Source organism: Rattus norvegicus, chromosome 9 (genome assembly GCF_021556685.1).
Source record: "Rattus norvegicus strain SHRSP/BbbUtx chromosome 9, alternate assembly SHRSP_T2T, whole genome shotgun sequence".
Classification (NCBI taxonomy): domain Eukaryota; kingdom Metazoa; phylum Chordata; class Mammalia; order Rodentia; family Muridae; genus Rattus; species Rattus norvegicus.
The window spans coordinates 48,238,160-48,260,589 of record NC_141542.1 but is presented as its reverse complement, the minus strand read 5'-3'; the positions used below and the strand labels follow the sequence as shown (position 1 = coordinate 48,260,589).

General features: G+C 40.4%; 1 protein-coding gene across 13 annotated transcripts in view; it reads left to right on the top strand.

Moving 5' to 3' along the window:
* Phf3 (PHD finger protein 3) overlaps positions 1-21,744 on the top strand; it is a 72,049-nt gene extending 50,305 nt beyond the window's left edge. For 12 of the 13 annotated variants that reach the window (XM_087566631.1, XM_087566625.1, XM_087566632.1 and 9 more), the window contains 8 exons: positions 6,668-6,784; positions 9,325-9,456; positions 10,031-10,169; positions 11,222-11,417; positions 12,387-12,534; positions 14,092-14,181; positions 17,757-17,952; positions 18,176-21,041. In XM_087566631.1, coding sequence (XP_087422757.1) covers positions 6,668-6,784; positions 9,325-9,456; positions 10,031-10,169; positions 11,222-11,417; positions 12,387-12,534; positions 14,092-14,181; positions 17,757-17,952; positions 18,176-20,289 — 3,132 coding nt within the window. In that variant the 3' untranslated portion in view covers positions 20,290-21,041. 13 annotated transcript variants of the gene reach the window in all.
* Positions 21,745-22,430: the final 686 nt, after the last annotated feature.

Here is a 22,430-nt window from a genome sequence, read left to right as displayed (position 1 = left end):
GAGAAGAAGGTATATCCTTTTGCTTTAGGATAGAATGTTCTATAAATATCCGTTAAGTCCATTTGGCTCATGACTTCTCTTAGTCTGTCTACATCTCTGTTTAATTTCTGTTTCCATGATCTGTCCATTGATGAGAGTGGGGTGTTGAAATCTCCCACTATTATTGTGTGAGGTGCAATGTGTGTTTTGAGCTTTAGTAAGGTTTCTTTTACATATGTAGGTGCCTTTGTATTTGGGGCATAGATATTTAGGATTGAGAGTTCATCTTTGTGGAATTTTCCTTTGATGAATATGAAGTGTCCTTCCTTACCTTTTTTGATGACATTTAGTTGAAAATTGATTTTATTTGATATTAGAATGGCTACTCCAGCTTGCTTCTTCTGACCATTTGCTTGGAAAATTGTTTTCCAGCCTTTCACTCTGAGGTAATGTCTGTCCTTGTCTCTGAGGTGTGTTTCCTGTAGGCAGCAGAATGCAGGGTCCTCGTTGCATATCCAGTTTGTTAATCTATGTCTTTTTATTGGGGAGTTGAGGCCATTGATGTTGAGAGATATTAAGGAATAGTGATTATTGCTTCCCGTTATATTCATATTTGGATGTGAGGTTATGTTTGTGTGCTTTTCTTCTCTTTGTTTTGTTGCCAAGACGATTAGTTTCTTGCTTCTTCTAGGGTATAGCTTGCCTCCTTATGTTGGGCTTTACCATTTATTATCCTTTGTAGTGCTGGATTTGTAGAAAGATATTGTGTAAATTTGGTTTTGTCATGGAATATCTTGGTTTCTCCATCTATGTTAATTGAGAGTTTTGCAGGATACAGTAACCTGGGCTGGCATTTGTGTTCTCTTAGGGTCTGTATGAGATGAGTCCAGGATCTTCTGGCCTTCATAGTTTCTGGCGAGAAGTCTGGTGTGATTCTGATAGGTCTGCCTGTATATGTTACTTGACCTTTTTCCCTTACTGCTTTTAATATTCTTTTTTTATTTTGTGCGTTTGGTGTTTTGACTATTATGTGACGGGAGGTGTTTCTTTTCTGGTCCAATCTATTTGGGGTTCTGTAGGCTTCTTGTATGCCTATGGGTATCTCTTTTTTTAGGTTAGGGATGTTTTCTTCTATGATTTTGTGGAAGATATTTACTGGTCCTTTGAGTTGGGAGTCTTCACTCTCTTCTATACCTATTATCCTTAGGTTTGATCTTCTCATTGAGTCCTGGATTTCCTGAATGTTTTGGACCAGTAGCTTTTTCTGCTTTACATTATCTTTGACAGTTGAGTCAATGATTTCTATGGAATCTTCTGCTCCTGAGATTCTCTCTTCCATCTCTTGTATTCTGTTGGTGAAGCTTGTATCTACAGCTCCTTGTCTCTTCTTTTGGTTTTCTATATCCAGGGTTGTTTCCATGTGTTCTTTCTTGATTGCTTCTATTTCCATTTTTAATTCCTTCAACTGTTTGATTGTGTTTTCCTGGAATTCTTTCAGGGAATTTTGCGATTCTTTCAGGGATTTTTGCGATTCCTCTCTGTAGGCTTCTACTTGTTTATTAATGTTTTCCTGTGTTTCCCTAAGGGAGTTCTTCACGTCTTTCTTGAAGTCCTCCAGCATCATGATCAAATATGATTTTGAAACTAGATCTTGCTTTTCTGGTGTGTTTGGATATTCCATGTTTGTTTTGGTGGGAGAATTGGGCTCCGATGGTGCCATGTAGTCTTGGTTTCTGTTGCTTGGGTTCCTGCGCTTGCCTCTCGCCATCAGATTATCTCTAGTGTTACTTTGTTCTGCTATTTCTGACAGTGGCTAGACTGTCCTATAAGCCTGTGTGTCAGGAGTGCTGTAGACCTGTTTTCTTGTTTTCTTTCAGCCAGTTATGGGGACAGAGTGTTCTGCTTTTGGGCATGTAGTTTTTCCTCTCTACAGGTCTTCAGCTGTTCCTGTGGGCCTGTGTCTTGAGTTCACCAGGCAGCTAGCTTTCTTGCAGCAGAAAAGTTGGTCTTACCTGTGGTCCCGAAGCTCAAGTTCACTCGTGGGGTGCTGCCCATGGGCTCTCTGCAGTGGCAGCAACCAGGAAGATATGCGCCGCCCCTTCCGGGAGCTTCAGTGCACCAGGGTTCCAGATGGCCTTTGGTGTTTTCCTCTGGCGTCCGAGATGTGTGTGCAGAGAGCAGTCTCTTCTGGTTTCCCAGGGTTGTCTGCCTCTCTGAAGGTTTAGCTCTCCCTCCCACGGGATTTGGGTGCAGAGAACTGTTTATCCGGTCTGTTTTTTTCAGGTTCCGGCGGTGTCTCAGGCGCAGGGGTCCTGCCGCTCCTGGGCCCTCCCCTACGGGAGCCCAGAGGCCTTATACAGTTTCCTCTTGGGCCAGGGATGTGGGCAGGGGTGGGCAGTGTTGGTGGTCTCTTCCGCTCTGCAGCCTCAGGAGTGCCCACCTGACCAGGCGGTGAGGTCTCTTTCCCATGGGGTCTGGGAGCAGAGAGCTGCTGCGGGCTGGGATCCGCGGGTGTGGGACTTCCGGTAAACACAGGATGTGCCCGTTCCCAGAGGAATTCTGCCTCTGTGTTTCCCGATTTCACCAGGCAGCTTTCTTGCAGCAGACAAGTTGGTCTTACCTGTGGTCCCGAGGCTCAAGTTTGCTCGCGGGGTGCTGCCCACGGGCTCTCTGCGGCGGCAGCAACCAGGAAGCCTTAATTTCTTTATTCATTGACCAAGTCATCATTGAGTAGAATGTTGTTCAGCTTCCATGCATGTGTGGATTTTCTGTCGTTTTTGTTGTTATTGAAGATCATCCTTAGTTCATGGTGATCTGATAGGATGCATGGGATTATTTCAACCTTCTTGTATCTTTTTTTTTTTTTTTTTTTGGTTCTTTTTTTTTTGGAGCTGGGGACCGAACCCAGGGCCTTGTGCTTCATAGGCAAGCGCTCTATCACTGAGCTAAATCCCCAATCCCTTGTATCTTTTAAGACCTGTTTTTTGACTGATTATATCGTCAATTTTGGAGAAGGTTCCTCGAGGTGCTGAGAAGAAGATATATTCTTTTGTTTCAGGATCAAATGTTGTATAAATATCTGTTAAGTTCATTTTGTTCATAATTTATGCTAGTTTCTCTTTCCTCTCCATGATCTGTCCATTGATGAGAGTGGGGTGTTGAAATCTTCTCCTATTATTGTGTGAGGTGCAATGTGTGCTTTGAGCTTTAGTAAGGTTTCTTTTATGAATGTAGGTACCTTTCTATTTGGAGCATAGATATTTAGAATTGAGAGGTCATCTTGGTGTATTTTTCCTTTCATGAATATGAAGTGTCCTTCCGTATCTTTTTTGTTGACGTTTGGTTGAACATCAATTTTATTCGATCTTAGAATGGCTGCTCCAGCTTGTTTCTTGGGACCATTTGCTTGGAAAGTTGTTTTTCAGCCTTTTACTCTCTATTTGTGTCTGTCTTTGTCTCTGAGGTGTGTTTCCTGTATGCAACAAACTGCTTTGTCCTTGTTACACATCCTGTCTGTTAGTCTGTGTCTTTTTATTGGGGAACTAAATCTATTGATGTTAACAGATATTAAGGAATAGCGATTGTTGCTTCCTGTTATTTTTGTTGTTAGAGGTGGAATTATGTTTGTGTGTCTCTCTTCTTTTGTTGTTGTTGCAAGGAGTTTACTTTCTTGCTTCTTCTAGGGTGTAGTTTCCATCTTGTGTTGTAGTTTTCCATCTATTATCACTTTTAGGGCTTGATTTGTAGAAAGATACTGTGTAAATTTGGTTTTGTCATGGAATATCTTGGTTTCTTCCTCTATGTTAATTGAGAGTTTTGCTGGATACAGTAACCTGGGCTGGCATTTGTCTTCTCTTAGGGTCTTTATGACATCTGCCCAGGATCTTCTGGCTTTCATAGTCTCTGGTGAGAAGTCTGGTGTAATTCTGATAGGTCTACCTTTGTATTTTACTTGACCTTTTTCTCTTACTGCTCTTAAAAGTTTCTCTTTGTTTTGTGCATTTGGTGTTTTGCCTGATATGTGAGAGGAGGAATTTCTTTTCTTATGCCATCTATTTGGAGTTTTGTAGACTTGTTGTATGTCTATGGGCATCTCTTTCTTTAGGTCAGGGAAGTTTTCTTCTATAATTTTGTTGAAGGTATTTACTGGCCCTTTAAGTTGAGAGTCTTCAGTCTTTTCTATGCCTATTATCCTTAGGTTTGATCTTCTCATTGTGTCCTGGATTTACTGGATGTTTTGTGCTAGGAGCTGTGTGCATTTTTACATTATCTTTGATGATTGTGTCGATGTTTTCTATGGTATCTTCTGCCCCTGAGATTCTCTCTTCAATCTCTTGTATTTTGTTTGTGATGCTTGCATCTATGACTCCTTATATTTTCCCTATGTTTTCTGTCTTCGGGGTTGTCTCCCTTTGTGCTTTCTTTATTGTTTCTATTTCCATTTTTAAATCCTGGACAGTTTGTTCGGTTGTGTCTTTCTATAATTCTTTAAGGGATTTTTGTGTTTCCTCTTTAAGAGCTTCTACTTGTTTACTTGTGTTGTCCTGTATTTATTTAAGGGAGTTGTTTATGCCCTTCTTAAAGTCCTCCATCATCATCATAAAATTTGATTTTATATCTAAATCTTGCTTTTCCAATATGTTTGGATATCCAGTATTTGCTTTTTTGGGAGGGCTGGGCTCTGATGATGCCAAGTAGTCTTGATTTCTGTTGCTTAGGTTCCTGCTTTTGCCTCTCACCATTGGGTTGTCTCTGCTGTTAGCTTGTCTCGCTGTGTCTGACAATGGCTAGACCCTCCTGTTGGCCTGTGTGTCAGTACACCTATAGACCTGTTTTCTTTCAGCCAGATCTAGGAACAGAGAGCTCTGCTCTCAAGTGTGTAGGCGTTCCTGTTTACTGGCTTTCAGTTCTCAGCACAGGCAGAATCCTGCCCCTGACTGCTCCCAAGTCCCTGTGCCCAGGGGGCACAGATGGTACTAGGTGATTTCCTCTTGTGTCAGGATTTTAGGTAGAAAGTAGTAGTCTCCTCTGAGTTCTCAGGATTGTCTGCACGTCGGTCCAGCTCTCTCCTCCACAGGATTTGGTGCAGCAGCCATGTAACTTGTTCAGTTCAGTTCCGGGCGCAGGCCAGAACTTTACTTTAAAAAATATTTTAGCTGTGGATTAAAACTTTTTGCTCTCTTAATTTTATCTTGGGAATTCTTGTTTGAGGCTTAGCAAAAATCCAAAAGATGTGTATTTTTATGTGTGTGTTTGTATATGTTTTTACACCTAGAAAGTTCTATACTGCATACACTAAGCAAAAATTATGAAGTGAACACTTTGAAAGTTCCAAATATAAATAAGGTTATTTTGTGTGTTATATTTACATAGGTGCATTGAGAAATTTTGTTGAAGTTAACTCTGGATTATAGAATTAAATCTCTCTGTGTAAAAGTTTTCACATCAGTGATGTAAATTTGCAGATTAATATTTACTATAATATGATCATTTCTCAAAGCTTATGCATTTCAACAGCAGACCAACAATACTGGAGGGAAATTACATGTGTACCAGAGAGGTATAGGCTTGTTTTTCTAGTTGTCACTCCCTGTGTAATATGTGTCACAAGAATGTACACAGTTGTAAAATGCTAAGTACATAGATAGTTTAAGCCATAGTCACATGACCATGTTGATACAGTAAGACAAAGCTGTCATTAGGAGATGTTGCATTGTGCACACATAGAGTATTTGCATAGACAAAAGCAGCTAAGCCACCTTCTCTGTCACTAAGTAATGAATTTTAAATGTGTGTAGTTGTTTGCATGCACTGGAATTTTATATTATACGCAGCTGTGTAATAGGTTATATGCTAATAGTACATAGTTCTTATTGGCAGTTTTTAAACATTGAAGATTTAGAATTTGGGCAGAGTTAATGGAAACAATTCCCCTAATAGGGGAAGTGTAATTGATTGAATTATTTTCAAATGTACTAACAGCTGTTGAAGAAAAATCTACATTGTATAGTCTGTCATGGACCAAGGACTTCTTACACTATATAATCTAGAAATGTTGGTCAGTAATCAAAAGAAGATTGCTATTCCTTGCAGTCAGTTCTTTGCTGTGGTCTCCACTCAAGTCTGCCAGGATTCAAATGTAAACATCTTTAAAAAACAGAGAAACAGAAACACCACTACATGGACTAAAAGCTCTTTCATTCAGTGCCTTCCTATAAGTGGTTTGGTTATTATAATTTGTCCTGGGGCAGATTAAAACAATTTTTGGACACGTGTAGTGGTTTTATTGCACTTGCTTTTTCATGTTGTTTTTTACATGGATTTTTCTCTTTTAGGGAATGGGTGGGTGGGTGGGTGGGCAAAAGGTTAAAAGAATGTCACTTTGTAACTGTCCTTAAATTCCATCCTCCTGCCTCATCCTCAAGATTGAGTGCTGGGATTACAGGTATGACCACCTCACTGGCATCAAATTGAGTTCTATGTAGGATGTGTTTTATGTTTTACTCTTTCAGAATATAAAGCTGTTCTGCTGTGTGTACTAGATTACTACAAATTACTACATATTCATAAATCAGGTTTCACAGTAGCTTCAAAGTCAAAGTTTATTTATTGGAAGTTCACATATTACAGCTTTCTTCTGTTTCTAAATGTTTGTGTCTCATTTTCTTCTCATTTTAAAATCCCATAGATATTATTTAAGAAAGTTCTAAAAGGAGAAGTAACCCCTGATCATCTTATAAGAATGAGTCCAGAAGAACTAGCGTCCAAAGAGTTAGCCGCGTGGAGACGGAGGGAAAACAGACACGTAAGGACATCTGGAACTTTGTGTTCAGCTTGCCTATCACAGATTAGTCTATACAGAGTGCAGGTTAAACAGGCTTTCTCTCCTTTAATGCTGCATATTGTCTACCTTATCCCTGCTCTGCTCTCCCCTCTCCTCTCTCCCTTCCCCTTCTCCTTCCCCATCCCCCCTCCCTCTTTTCCTCCCCTCCCCTCTCTTCTGGCTGTGCCAGGTGATTTTCTTCAACATTCTGAGTTGTTGAGACTATTGGCATGTGCCATTTGACTTTTTTTTTTGGATTCAATTATTTTTATTTTATGTATGAGTGCCTTTCCTGTGTGTGTATGTGTGTGTATGTGCACATAGTATCAAAAAAGGGCATGTGTCTTAGGGTTTCTCTTGCTGCACTGAAACTCTAGTACCAGAGCAACCTGGGGAGGAAAGAGTTTCTTGGGTTTATATATCCTGAGTCTTGGGTTTATATATCTGTTGAGGGAAGCTAAGACAGGAACTCAAACAGGGTAGGAACCTGGAGGCAGGAGCCAGTGCAGAGGCCATGGAGTAGTATTGCTTACTGGCTTGCTCAGCCTGCTATCATATAGAACCCAGGAACTCCAGCCTAGGGGTGTCCCATATTGTGTCCCTAACAATGAGTTGGACCCACTCCCATTGATCACTAAGAAAATCCCTTGCAAACTTGTCTGCTTACAGCCTGTTCTTGTAGAAGCATTTTCTCAATTAGGGTCCCCTCCTCTTGGGTGACTGAAATGTGTGTCAGATTGATATAAACTAGACATCACAGCTTTGGATCCCAGAAAACTGGAGTTACAAACAGCTGTGAACCTCCATGTAGAAAGTGAGCACGTGTCTTTTGCAAGAACAACAAGTGCCTTTAGCAAACTCTGGGCCTCTCCAGCCTCTGCTTCCTAAGTTCTTATATTTTATTGCCTTTCTTCATCTCTGCAGGGTTTTTTTGTTTTTTTTTTTGTTTGTTTGTTTGCTAATCACCAAATTATAGAATTACTTTATAATTTGTTACTTGCAAATCAGAACAATTGGAAAATAAGCCTTAACCAACGTGCTCTATAACCAGTTTGAATGCATTATCAATATTAACATTTTAATGAATCAGATTGTTCAATTTTAAAACTTTGTAAGACTTTAGAATTTTACTATCAAGATTCATGGGTCAAATCTCCAAAGAAAGTCAGGTGTTTTTAGAACTAATGTATTGAGAAGATATGTATATGTGGTGCTGTATCAGATCGAACTGGAGTGTTATAATTTGTATACCATACGAAAATTTTAAAATAAAATTTCTCAAAGTCACAGGTGCCAAAAATTTTCATTTGGGATTTATACTTGCAATACCTTTAAAATCAATCTTTAAAGATTAACTAAAAGTTTGCCTGCCTGCCTGCCTGCCTGCCTGCCTGCCTTCCTTCCTTCCTTCCTTCCTTCCTTCCTTCCTTCCTTCCTTCATTCATTCGAGGAAAGATCTCACCGTATAGCCCAGGCTATAGTCTCCTTGCTCAAATATTCCGAGTGCAAGATCAATGGCCACTTGTACCCCCATGCCTAGCAAGGTTGAGGGAATAGATGATGTGAGCTTTTGTTATCAGATATAACCATTAGCTCCCATTTTAGGAAATAATGATTGTGTATGATTTTTATTGCCCTGTACAATTTACATGATTCTTTTGTTCCTAGACTTTCACCTTCCTAGGCCTGTGCCTGAGGTGGTCTAAAGGTCCAGAGGCCTTCATGAAGTGTATCATACTTTATTTTTTTTTTTTTTACTTTGATTTCATATAACCTCACCTCCACTTTATTTCGAAAATAATGTTAATGTCATCTTTCCCTCCACACCCCAAATCTGCACTTGCCTTACCTAAGCTTTAAAATTGGCTGTGTTGCCTTGGAGACCATGTTTTACTTTTCTTTGTGTGATAAAGAGCCTTTACCCACTGAACAACCTCACTAATCCTACTTGACTTTGTTAATGGATGTTTTATAACCGTCAAACAAGATGGATGGACAGACCTTTGCAGTCCTTATTCTTCTTTGCTCTAGTTAGCACATGCGTGTGTGAGTATGCATGCATGTGTGTGTGTGCGCAGTCTGCCCCACTCTGTCTCATACTCTTGTTATACTTGCTGACTTTAATATGTTGTCATTGAGTTTCTTTCTGTTAATTACCAGTGTTAACTGAACAGGCTCAGGAGACAGTAGATGGGGGTTACCTGTTTTTGTTTTTTTGTTCTATAATCATTGACTAAGGTGGCATTGGAGGGATATACTGGAACATAGACGAGGACTGTGAGTTAAGTTCATTCTTGGATCCTTGCCTTGTGTTTCCCCACTCTGAGCATTGCCTCTCAGTTGCCTTCTTGCAGAATGTTAACATGAGCCTCTCATGGCTTAGGCATAGACCTGTCCAAACTTCTCAGGTTCTGTTGGGATTTTATATCAGAGAAAACTGAAAGTTAATTATAATTCTTTAGGTAAGTCCTCATTAATTAAGACACACACTTTAAAGGTTTCCTTAAAATATTTTCTATTAGACCATAGAGATGATCGAGAAGGAACAGAGAGAAGTGGAAAGAAGACCAATCACGAAAATAACTCACAAAGGTGAGATAGAAATCGAGAGTGACGCCCCGATGAAAGAGCAGGAAGCAGCCATGGAGATCCAGGTAGGAGCACATCTGACATGCTCCACAGCTCCAGATATGGAGGTGGACACAGCTTTGCTGGTGCTCTTAAAGCAGGACAGTGTTTGAAGTGGACTGCTTTACTGACTGGTTCTTAGGGCCTCACTTTTTCTCACAGTGCAGGTTGTCTGCACTTTAGGTGCCTGCTAAAAACTTGTTAGAATCCTGAGAGTATTCGATACAGTAATTCGTTGGGGCTTCATAAGTCATATAATTCGAGAACTGTTGCAACTTTTCTTTAATTATATTAAGATGTGTTTTCTCTTGTATAATAGAAAAATGAGAAATAAGTGGATGAGGGTGGAGACAGTCTATTTCAGGGTTCCTTGTTTACAAATACCAGTGGAAATACTGACTTGAAGTTTCAATAAAGCTTTGAAAAATGAGTTGAGTTTTTACTCCAAGCAACAAAGGCTAATTGGTTTTTTTTTTTTAAAGAAAGTAAAAACATTTTTTGAATGTAATGGCTTGACTTTGACAAATTAACAGTTTGAGTTTTTAAAATTGCTGCCAAAATATATTGGTTGAAACTCATTTTCATTTTCACTTATGTTAGGAACCTTCTTCAGCCAATAAGTCCTCGGAGAAGCCAGAAGCATCCGAGAAACAAAAAGAAGAGCTTGACTCCACATCCAAAGACACCACCAGTCAACATAGACAGCATCTTTTTGACCTGAACTGCAAAATATGCATAGGTTGGGAGCTTTGCTTTCTCTGGGGTTTGCTCACTGTTTAAGGGTGTTTTAGCACTCAGGTTTGTAGTCAGGGTAGGGTTTATTCTCTGGTTTGGGTGGTGCAGCGCCATCCCACTCCTGCTGTCTGTGAGTGGATCCAGTTTATAAACTCAGACAAAGCCACGTGTGCGAGCTTTACCGTGTGCACAGGAATGGAGAGAGCAGTAGACATCAAAGACTGTTAGACTACTTGCCCATTCTCAGAACGTTTGAGGTTTTGTTTCCTTGTTTTCCCTTTTGGATATTATAGCCCCAAATTAGTGTCATTTTCTATTTTACACTATTCAGGTTCAATGACATGTGCTGGGCATTTACGATTAGGAGTAGCATTTCAGAATACAGATGTCTTTTTACTGGTTGGAGCTTATCAATATTTTAGGAGAAAATTCATCAGGGAGTCAGATTTACTTTAGGTTCTTACAATGTTTTTATTTTAGCTCTTTTTTTGTTTTTGTTGTTTTTTTGTGATCATTGTTGTTGAGAGGAGTTTCCTTGTGTAATATTTCTGGCTGTCCTAGAACTGACTTTGTAGACCAGGAAGGCCTCAAACTCAGATCTGCAGCCTCTGCCTTCCCAGTGCTGGGATTAGAGGCTTAGGCCACACTGTCCCCCATTAGTGTGTTAACATTCTTTTCTTAGTTTTTCACTTTCGTAACTGATGATGAGCACCGCCAACTTCTCATCTCCTTGTGCTGTTTTCTGTTTAAACATCAGTGATAATTATAAAATAGTTAAAGGGGACGTTAAGTCAGTCACGTAGAACTTTTCACAGTATGAGAAAACTGCATTTCAGTTAGCTTAGGTCTCTGGGACAGAGGGGTGGCATTGGTAAACTCTTTGGTTCTTAGAATAGGCGTACCAACTTGCTATGAGAAAAATTACAGGTGTGTATTACCCCAGGAAATATTTACTCAATAATTGAACCAAAGACATTTTATCACTTTTGAAAGTAAAAATGCAGAAAAGTTTTAACATTGCAGGTAACAAGTTTATTTTGGTATTTTTGGCTTCAGGTCGAATGGCACCACCTGTAGATGATCTTTCTCCCAAAACCGTGAAGGTTGTTGTGGGCGGCGCCCGTAAACACTCCGACAACGAGGCGGAAAGTATAGCGGATGCGTTGTCTTCAACGACAAATATTCTGGCCTCTGAATTCTTTGAGGAGGAGAAACAAGAATCTCCCAAATCAACATTCTCTCCCACTCCACGGTAGCTGTCTCTCAGTCGCACTTCTATAACAGTTGTTGCTTCATTGTTCTTACAGATGTACAAACACAGAAAGTTATTACGTATACCACAGGCCAATTGAAATAAATGAACAGGACTTCAGAGGTTGATTTATTTGGAGTGGATTTTAGATTTAAGAGATTTGAGAGTATGAAGTAATGACTTTCAGACTCTTAACTGTGGGCTGAAAGGTGGGTCAGCAGTTAAGAGCACTGGCGACTCTTGCAGAGGACCTGGCTTGCATTGCCAGCGCCCTCAAGGCAGATGGTCATCATCCATGACTACAGTTCCAAAGGATGGAACTGCCTCTGGTTTCCATGGACATGCACAAGGCACACGGAAACACAGGTGAAATGATGTGAGCACATCGTTAGAACAGATGAGAAACACGTGGTTGGAACACACTGATCTCAGGAAGTAGGGTAGAGCCTTTGTTCTGTGCGTGCACACCTTTGCATCTTAGTCTACCTCCAACCAGTTCAGAAGGAAGTCTTTGTAAGGCATGACTGCGTGCTTGTGATCGTAAAGTTATACATTGAAAGTGCAAACTTTTCATTGAGTTCATTTGAGTTGAGTAAGCAATTCAATTAAATAGCTTTCAAACTTTTATAATTAAATTTAAAAATTAAAACAAACAATTAAAATAAAATAGCTTTTATTTTTATTGCCATTTATTGATACTCATTTTTATTGTCTTTTTTGGACATAAAATACTTTTAATGATTATAGAAAGTGGACTCATTCATGGATATTTTATTACATTTATTTGTGTGTATATATGTGCTGCAGTACTCATGTGGAGGTTTGAGGATAACTTTGTGGAGTTATTCCCTCTTTCCACCTTTATGTGGCCTCCAGGGATTGAGCCCAGGCCCTGAGGAGCAGGGCCAAATGTCTTTCCCGCTGCGCCGTCTGGCTGGCAAGGTTGCTGACTTTAGTATCCCTTTCTAGTCCAGAGATGCCTGGAACTGTGGAGGTTGAGTCAACCTTCCTGGCTCGATTGAACTTCATCTGGAAAGGTTTTATCAATATGCCATCTGTGGCGAAGTTCGTTACCAAAGCCTACCCAGTGTCTGGATCCCCCGAGTACTTGACAGAGGTACTGGGAACTTTTCTGCCTTGCCTTGCTTGGGTTTGCATGTGTTTCTGAGAACAGTAGGCAGGGGGACATGCTGTTAATAATAATTTAAAGACTCTTTTAACCCATATATTACATAAAGTGCTGGCAAATTTATGGCAAAACTAGCCTATAAAAGAAAGTATTTAATTGTTAAAGGGAATTCCTATACTGTTCATGTATCTTTCACTGCAGTGATACCTGTGATCAGTTAACTAAAAGATTAACAGCAGTAGCAAAATACTGTGGGTAGTGAACAAGTGACATTTAAACGTCATAGACGGTAAAGCCAGTATACATGAGCTGTATACATTATTCTTGTGGATGTGATCCTTTTTTTTTTTTTTTCGTTTATTCTAAGACAAAAGTTGTTGTAAATCTCATTCCCTCTAATGGTAAGGTGAGTTTTCCTTTGATTAGGCTAAATTTTTCTTCAGCCTCACCTTCTTCCTCTCTCCTTGTGATCTTGGTGTGCAGCCCAGGGGCCTGGTGTGCACACAGCAAACCTTCTGCCACTGAGCCATATTCCTCAACATCCCATTGTTCCAAGTTACTACACAGTGTTGCTCTTGTGCAAGTTACATGGGCAGTACTGTTTTAGGAATGTGAATATACCTACAGAAAAGTTAAATGGGCCACTAGTGGTCTTTTGGAGGGTAAAAAAAAATAACTCTTTAGAATTTTTTATTTTTTCTTTCGATCATTTTGAAGCTAATTCTTTTACGTGATCCTGGTCTCTCAGACCCTTTTCAATTTGAATAAAGATATTTCTCAGTGCCATAGTTTCAGTGTGATTAGTTTCATGGACTTCATCTTTGACTTTTACTTTTATTACAACTAAGATATCAAAATATTGAAAGCAACTAATGAGTTAAATAAACTTAATTCTACTTTTATGCTTTTCCTTGGTCTTCATAGGAAAAAAAGGAATATACTGAATAAAATTTAAACTTTTTGTGATTTACTATATCTATGTGTCAATATACATTTAGTGTTTATAGTTAAACCTTTTAAAACGGTATTGTTAGAGTTAATTTTCTCTTGAAGAATATACTTTGTAATTAAATTGCATAAAATTTGAACTTCAGCTATTAATAGTTAAGGATTCCTGAAAAAGCTTTAAAAAAGCACCAGGCATAGTGGCTCACACTGCTAGTATGAGCACGCTGGCGACAGAGGCAGGAGGATCTCTTACGAGTTGGAGGGCAGCCTAGTCTACATAGTGAGTTCCAGGACAGCAAGAGCTACATTTTGTGACCCTGTTTCAATAAAACCAAAACAGAGTAGTAATGCTGTCCACTGCCACAGACCACCACTGAGGAGCAGAGAGCCCACCTCCGACTCTCTGAATTGTGTGCCTGTGTGCTGCTGGCCACGGGGTCCTTGTGCTTGTCTGTCTTGCCCTGGTATGATTTAGATTTTGATTTTAATCTTGTTTTTATTTTTATTCAAATTATTCTCAAAGCTAAACATGCATGGGACATGGCATTATCGTGAAGATGCTGTGCATTTGTTGATCACCTTTTCTTTTATCCCCAGGACCTACCAGATAGCATTCAAGTAGGTGGCAGGATATCGCCTCAGACTGTTTGGGATTATGTAGAAAAAATAAAAGCATCAGGCACCAAGGTGAGTAAACTCAATCATGCTAGTATGTGAAATGTTCTACAGAGTCAAACCACTTAAAGTCTCACACAGGGACCCAGTGTCTCTTATGAGCAGGCAGCTAATACAAATTGGAAATGTATATAATCAATCGAGGAGGTAATGGGCCTGGGGAGGTGATAGGCAGCTCAGTTACTAAAGTGACTTAGGCAGTTTGATTCCCAGCACACATGAAACATAGGATATGGAGGTGCACATTTATGATCTCAGCCCTGGGGAGACAGATATGTGAACCAAGCAAGCTAATTAGAGCTTAGGTCCCAGCAAGAGACTTACTTCTGGACAGCTAGAAGTGTCGCTTTGGTTGACCTGTGGATTCTATATATGACTATACTAACGGCAGGGAAGTCATTTCTGCAAGCAGTGCGGCCTGCCCTTGATCTCTGCCTTCTGGTCTGTGTTCCAGGCTTCTGTCAGCACTGTGGAAGGAACCGTTAGAGTAAGTCTGAGGTTTACCTGTGTCAGACGGGGCACAGCCAGTCTCTGTACACCTGTGTCCACTATACTACAGTCGCATGCCTCGACCCTGCAGAAGCCTGCTGTCCTTTGTCAGGATGCTGGAGGCTTGGGGCTCTGCTCTTGCAGGGTCAGGTGGGAACCAGGCTGCTGCTTCCACACTACTGTTCCCAATAGTGCGTGCTTTCTTTCGTCAGGCACAGACGGTCACTGGCACTCAGCAGTAGCAGATGGGAACCATGAGGGCTGCTCATCAGCTTTTTATTTTAAGGCAAACCCTAGAATTTACATTGTCTCTGGGTGAGCAGAGAGAATTGAGAGAATTGGAAAGAATTGAGTCACACAGCTGTGTGCAACTGGAAAGAAAGCAGGCAGAGGGGGCCATGTGCCGGCCAGAGGTTGCGGTCTGTTAGTAACAGGAAGAGAAGATTGTAAACTGTGATGTAACCTCTGCCCCCAACACTCGAGGAATAACTTAAATCCTTTTTTGTAGAAATTTCTTGTTTTCTTTAGAGCAACCCAAAAGGGAGAGTCTTAAACTGAGAAGGTTCTGGGGGTCAGCCCTGACAGGGTCTTCTTTCTCGTCAGTTCTTCTTGAGGCAGCGGAGGGGGAAGAGTATTGACGGAGGGTAAGCCTTTGTCTTACAAGATATTTAGGGTTGCTGTATAATAATAAAAAGTTTACTTATCTAAGTCTAAGTTACCTCGCTACTGTAGCTGACCTGCCTTCTGTGATCCTCTGAGGCCAGAAACTGCAGTCTCTGGCACTTAGCACCTCTTCCTCAAACAGAAGGATTAAGTGCACAGCCTTTGTACGGTCTCAGCAGGGACTGCTGGACTATAGCCGGCAGCCTGCAAAGGACACTTGGAAAGCAATTTTAGAGTTTATTACTAAGTTGTAAAAAGTTTCCTGTGAAAGCTATCTAAGGGGAAAAGCAGAAAGATCCTACGTGGGGAAAAAGGGGAAAATTCTTTGAAGGAAAAGTTCCTTCTCTATCTCTTCTCTAATCTTTTTGTCCTCAGTACTTATACATCTTTCAGAATACATGATCACATGTTACAAAGTTCATCGGAAGTTCACATAACAAAATCAAATCATAAATTGAAATAGAAGTTTATAACACAGAATGTTTACATGCATTAGGAGTAATTATCTGGCTAAACATCCATCCATCACCTGTCACAGGTTCATTGAAAAGTCAAAAACCATAAGTTCTTAGTGAAGTTTTATATAGATAAACCCAGTCAATATTTTATCTTTTGTCATAGCACCTATAATAAATCATTAATTTTCTTTTTATGACCTTAGTTGTTAATTAATTATTTTACAACCTCTTGGAATGTGCTCTGAGTAGGAGAAAGTGTGGTTAACTGGTGACACGTGGGAGACTGGCAGAGTTCTCATTGCAGTTTTGATGATCAGAAGAGACCTAATAGCAGTCCCACTATGAAAGAGCCTAATAATCACTGATATAATTTTACGAATTCTTTTTTTTTAAGATATTTTTATTTACTCTATGTATGTGAGTGTACTGCTGCTGTCTTCAGACACACCAGAAGAGGGCATCAGATCCTCATTACAGATGATTGTGAGCCACCATGTGGGTGCTGGGAATTGAACTTCGGACCTCTGGAAGAGCAGTCAGTGTTCTTAACCGCTGAGCCATCTCTCCAGCAATTTTGGGAATTCTTGTAGGACCATCATTAAGACTTAAGTCATCAATTTGTCTATATAGCATCACTACAAGACAGTACATCTCCTGCAGAGATCTGCTCCCAAGGGGTAGTCTAATACCTCGTGATTGTTGTATATGTTTGATGATGATGATGATGATGATGATGATGATGATGATGATGATGATGATGATAGGAAAAGCATATTAATAGCAGGGATCTTTCCTAAAATGAATTCTCTTAGGCTTTGGCTATAAGAGCAAATCTGTTTCAGATTAATCCACAGCAGACCGTCTCAAGAAGATCACCTGCTAGCTATTAGCTTGACCTATTATGGCTCCTGACAAGAAGGAATTTTTTTTTCCAATATAGACTTTTAAATTGATATAGTGTTAACAGTTTATTGAAGTAGTTAAAAGGTTATTGAACTTGGAAGGTAGGGACAGGCAGACCTCTTGAGGCCAGCCTGGTTTATATGACCAAAAAATAAGTACTACATTGGTTGCTATTACTTCTCTCTGTGTAGGTGTCTATGTGTCTGTCTCTGTGTGTGTGTGTGTGTGTGTGTGTGTGTGTGTGTGTGTGTGTGTTACTGTCCAGTACTTTATAGCATACCTTCAGCTTGAAATGATTTAAACACAATAGTAGTAGGCTTTGGATATATTAGTAATGTGATATTACTTAGACAGTTTGGATATCCCTTATCCAGACTGCTTGTGATCAAAAATATTTCAGATTTTGGGCTTTTTTGAATTTTGGAATGTTAGCACATACATAAGATGCTAGCATGAGAATGGTGATTCAAGTATAATTTTGAAATGATTTATGGATTACATAAGCCTTATAAACATAGACTAACAGTAATTTCATACAAAAGTTTTCGAGGTACCTGTGTTTTGATTGCATCCTATCACTTGAAGACAGGTGTGGAATTTTCTAAATGTTGACCTCTCCAGTTTCAAAGTTGAGAGCTTTTAATAACCTGTTTATAATTCTAGGAAGCCAAGCCATAGCTTAGCTCACTAGTATTTTTCTTCTTGTGTCAGTCGAGACTTCATAGTGAAGTAGGCCTTTTCCATTTTGACTGAATACCTTTAAGAAGAAATCTCCATTCCTGAAGTAATACCAAATTATGATTATCTTTTTATTTGAAATAAAGCCAAGAACCCCAGAGATAGGCAACAAAATTCTTGAGTTAGCCAATCACCTTAAAAACTTAGGATTTGTTATGTGTTTATTTTTAGAGTCTTATCAAAACCAAAACTCAAAATTAGATGAATACTAATTAATAAACCAATAAAAATAAAGCTGCATTTTAAATTAGATGAATACTAATTAATAAACTAATAAAAATAAAGCTGCATTTTAGGTTACTATTTTAAACAATTGTTTGTTTTTCTCTTGAATAGGAAATCTGTGTGGTTCGTTTCACACCAGTAACTGAAGAAGATCAGATTTCTTACACTTTGCTGTTTGCGTACTTCAGTAGCAGAAAGCGCTATGGTGTAGCCGCTAACAACATGAAGCAGGTTAAAGATATGTACCTTATTCCATTGGGCGCTGCAGATAAAATTCCACACCCTCTCGTGCCTTTTGATGGACCTGGTAGGTACACGTTTCGGTAATAGAATGAGCTTGAAATAAAGTGGGAGGGGTAGGTCCAAAGTAGAAGGAATGGTTGCTTTCTGTCTTAGGATCCAAACCGTTAGAGATGGCATGAGTGGGCCAACCATCATGCAATGGCTTGTACTGAAGTGCTTGTCAGAGCTCTGAAATGATGGGAAAGGACCACTGGTTTATGGCTCTCATGTTTGTTTGTTTTCTCCAGGGCTTGAGCTGCACAGACCTAATCTGTTGTTGGGTCTGATTATTCGTCAGAAGCTGAAGCGGCAGCACAGCGCTAGTGCGGGCCCCAGTCACACAGCCGAGACTCCCGAGAGTGCCCCAATATCCTTGCCACCTGACAAAAAAGGTAAAATGGAGTCATCCACAGAGGAAGCAGCAGAGGAAGAGAGTGACTTTTTCAATTCCTTTACAACTGTGTTACACAAGCAGAGAAACAAGCCCCCTCAGCCTCCTCAGGAGGACTTGCCAACTGCAGCTGAACCTCTCATGGAAGTCACCAAGCAGGAGCCACCCAAACCCTTAAGGTTCCTTCCTGGGGTCCTAATTGGCTGGGAAAATCAACCTTCTACTCTGGAGTTGGCAAATAAACCTCTTCCTGTGGATGACATACTCCAAAGCCTGTTGGGCACCACTGGCCAGGTTTATGAGCAGGCTCAGCCAGTTGTAGAGCAAAGCACTCTTAAAGAAATTCCTTTTATAAATGATCAAACTACCCCAAAAGTAGAGAAAATAGATAAAGTGGAAGTGACTGAAGGTGAAGCCAAGGAGATAAAAGTTAAAGCAGAAAATGTTTCAGAGTCTACAGGTAAAAACTCAGGAGTAGAAGAAACTTCACTGGTAGGCTCCTCTTCCATTTCTCCAGGGCCTTTGGCAAGTCTTAGTCTGAGAGGGAAACCACCAGATGTCTCTACAGAAGCATTCTTAACAAATTTATCAATTCCTTCAAAACAAGAGGAAACTGTGGAAAACAAAGAGAGAACATTAAAAAGACCACTGCTCCAAGATCAGGAGAACAGTTCGCAAGATAATAGGACTTGTAGTAACTCTCCTTGCCGGCCTAGCACCGGAAAGGGAAGCGTAGATGGAAATGTGAGCTGCAGTGAGAATCTTGTTGCTAACACAAGATCCCCACAGTTTATCAACCTGAAAAGGGATCCTCGGCAAGCAGCAGGACGGAGCCAGCAGACAGTTTCAGACAGCAAGGATGGAGAGAGCTGCAGAAACGGAGAAAGGCATTCTGTGTGTGCTCCATCATACAACAGAGAGCCCGTAGAACCCGTCGGTGGAGAGGGAAAGCCCTCTTCTCTGGAGAAGAGCTCGTGTGTAGAGCAGAGTGATGATTCAGAGGCTGTGCCAAACTCATCCTCGGTAGAAAACTCAAATTCTTCACAAGCAGAACAAGCCAATCCTTTACAAGAGGATATTTTAACACAAAATATTGAAACCATCCACCCATTTAGAAGAGGATCAGCTACATCATCATCTCATTTTGAAGGTGGAAACACATGCCAGTCAGAATTTCCTTCTAAAAGCATCAACTTTACTCCCAGGAGTACCAGCCCCCGAGCGAGTACAAACTTTTCACCAATGAGGCCACAGCAGCCCAACCTCCAGCACCTCAAGTCTAGTCCTCCTGGATTCCCATTTCCAGGACCCCAGAATTTCCCTCCCCAAAGTGTGTTTGGATTCCCACCACATTTGCCACCTCCGTTACTTCCGCCTCCAGGCTTTGGCTTTCCTCAGAATCCCCCCATGGCTCCTTGGCCACCTGTTCACGTCCCGGGCCAACCACAGCGCATGATGGGGCCCCTTTCACAAGCATCAAGGTACATGGGACCACAAAATTTTTATCAGGTAAAAGATATTCGGAGACCAGAAAGGCGACATAGTGACCCATGGGGTAGGCAAGACCAACAGCAACCAGATAGGCCATTTAATAGGGGTAAAGGGGACCGTCAGAGATTTTACAGCGATTCGCACCACTTGAAAAGAGACCGTCATGACAAGGAATGGGAGCAAGAATCTGAAAGGCACAGGCACAGAGACAGAAGCCAAGAAAAGGACAGAGACAGGAAAAGCAAAGAGGAAGCACATAAAGATAAGGAGAGACCACGGTTATCACACAGCGATCGAGCAGCAGATGGCAAAGCCAACAGAGAGAGTAAGAGTGCAGACAAGAAACCGGACAGGCCTAAAGGTGAAGACCATGAAAAGGAGAAAGAGAGAGAGAAGAGCAAGCACAGAGAGGGGGAGAAGGACAGAGAGCGGTACCACAAAGACAGGGACCACACTGACAGGGCGAAGAGCAAAAGGTGAAACGCAAGGCTGCTTCAGCATCATACTCAAAACTGTCCGTGTGTCTTTATAAGATTGCCGCCTGGTAGGCCTGTGCCGTCTTAGCCCTCGCTGTTGAAGGTGGGCAGAGCAGTAAACTGTGCTGGTGCGGAATCCTGTGCACCAGTGCCCCCTTCACACCACTGTCCTACCTACAGGAATTTAATATTTTTAAAGTTTTACAATACTGTATGTATATTCAAAGATTTGTTTAATTAATATGCAATAAAGGCTTAGAAATTTTAGTTTTATTCCTTAATTGGTAAATATGGTTAACTATGAAATATATTTCCTGCCTCTAGTGAATGTCCTTTATATAATGACTAATTTGGAAGTAATTTGTGCTCTGTACATTTGTTTTCAATTGCACTGTTTTTAAAGAAAATGTAGAGGAGCGGCAAGAAAGCCGAGACTTCCCAGTCAGACCATCCTGACTTAGGGGCAGCTTTTGACTGTGAATCAAGAGCCCAGGGAGTCCATTTGTTGCTTTAATCTGTGCTCACTGAAGGCGGTTCTGACCCTGTACTGCAGTTTGTGGTAGGCCATATCCCTTTCCTTTCTGCTCTTCAGAAACTTGAATACTTAAGCTTGTACATGATCTTGTGTTTTGCTATCCTTTTTACTGTAAAATGTAAATATTTTAAGGGATATTTTGATTCTAAATATGATAAAAGAATTTCTCACCTACTTTGTGTGTGTGATTTGAAATTCAATAGTAAAAGCAATTCTTCGAAGCTTCTTTTCCTTGAGACATTATTCTTTTACTCAGCCAAGAATATGTAGACAGACTGTCAGACATTCCTAAGCGAGGAATGGTTCTTACAGCTTACATGACTCACATCTACCGAGCCTAGTGTTTAGAACTGCCAGTAGGGAGCTTTGCAGTCAGCCATTTAGTTGCCATTATGTTTCTGAAAACTTATATATGATTAAACTTTGTTATACAGACTCAGTAGTCATTGTGAAACTGCAGACTTTTAAGTGAAATGTATTTTGATTTTTGATTATATTTTTTTGGAAAATGATTTGTTTGTAGGGCAACTGTAAAATTGAGTATGCCAGTTTGACTTGAAATAGAAAACACACAAGACTTGTTCTTTCAGATCTAAACTTACTCACACCCCGAAATCCATCCTGTGCTGATGTTTAAAACCTAAAGCAGTAGCTGCCGGCTGATGCTAACACTCCGCAGCCAGACAGGAGCCACCAGTGTGCTTATCTACCTGTTCCCATGAAGAATCCCGGTAACTCCACAAAATTAAGAAAACCGTTTCTAAAGGAGGATTACCATGTTTTTGAAACCAGATTAACCTTCCCAAAGAAAATAGTAGTCAAACATTTTGTCTGAATTGCAAGGATTACAATATTTTTTTCCCATCTTTGCCTCTGAAATTTAAATGAAGTTTTTCCATTTAAATAAAGTATTTTTAATGTCTTGTCTCCTTTTATTTTGGAAGTTAACTTGTCAGGGAAAAGGAAGTCCTCAGTCCAGACCAGTCCTAAGTCTCATCATTGTTTCCATGATTGTGAAGAAATGAGTTTCTTAGTCCATCTGTGTCAGTTAATCTACTTTTACTCATTTATGTGGATTGTGAGTTGACCTACCCCCTGACTTGTTTTCTAAGCTACCAGTAAAAAAGTTAATGGGCTATGGGAACAGCTGCAGAGAGCTTCTAAGTACAAAGATGGGGTTGAACATGCAGTTCTTGTGAACTTTGAACTTCTTCTCAGCAAGCTAATGTAGACAGGGAGAGGAAGCTAGCTGTCTGGCCACACCTCTGTTCGTACACATTGGCCAGTGCATGTCAATCACTCCAGCATGACCTCTCCAGCGCTCATATTTGTGGCTGCTGTGCTGCATCCACAGCAGTTCATTGTAGCTCTCCAGATGGAAATTCTATACTCCTCTAGCAGGGAGGGAACCGTTGGCTGTACCCCTTTTTGGGAGTCTAGATATATTAGGTTATTATTTCCTAGAGGAATAGGACTTATGGAACATACGATTTATTAGGATGGCTTATAGGCCAGTCTAGCAAAGTCAACAATGGCCATCTACCAATGGAAGGTCCAAGAATCCAGTAATTGTTCAGCTATCTCAGCTGGTCTTCAGTAGATGTCAGGAT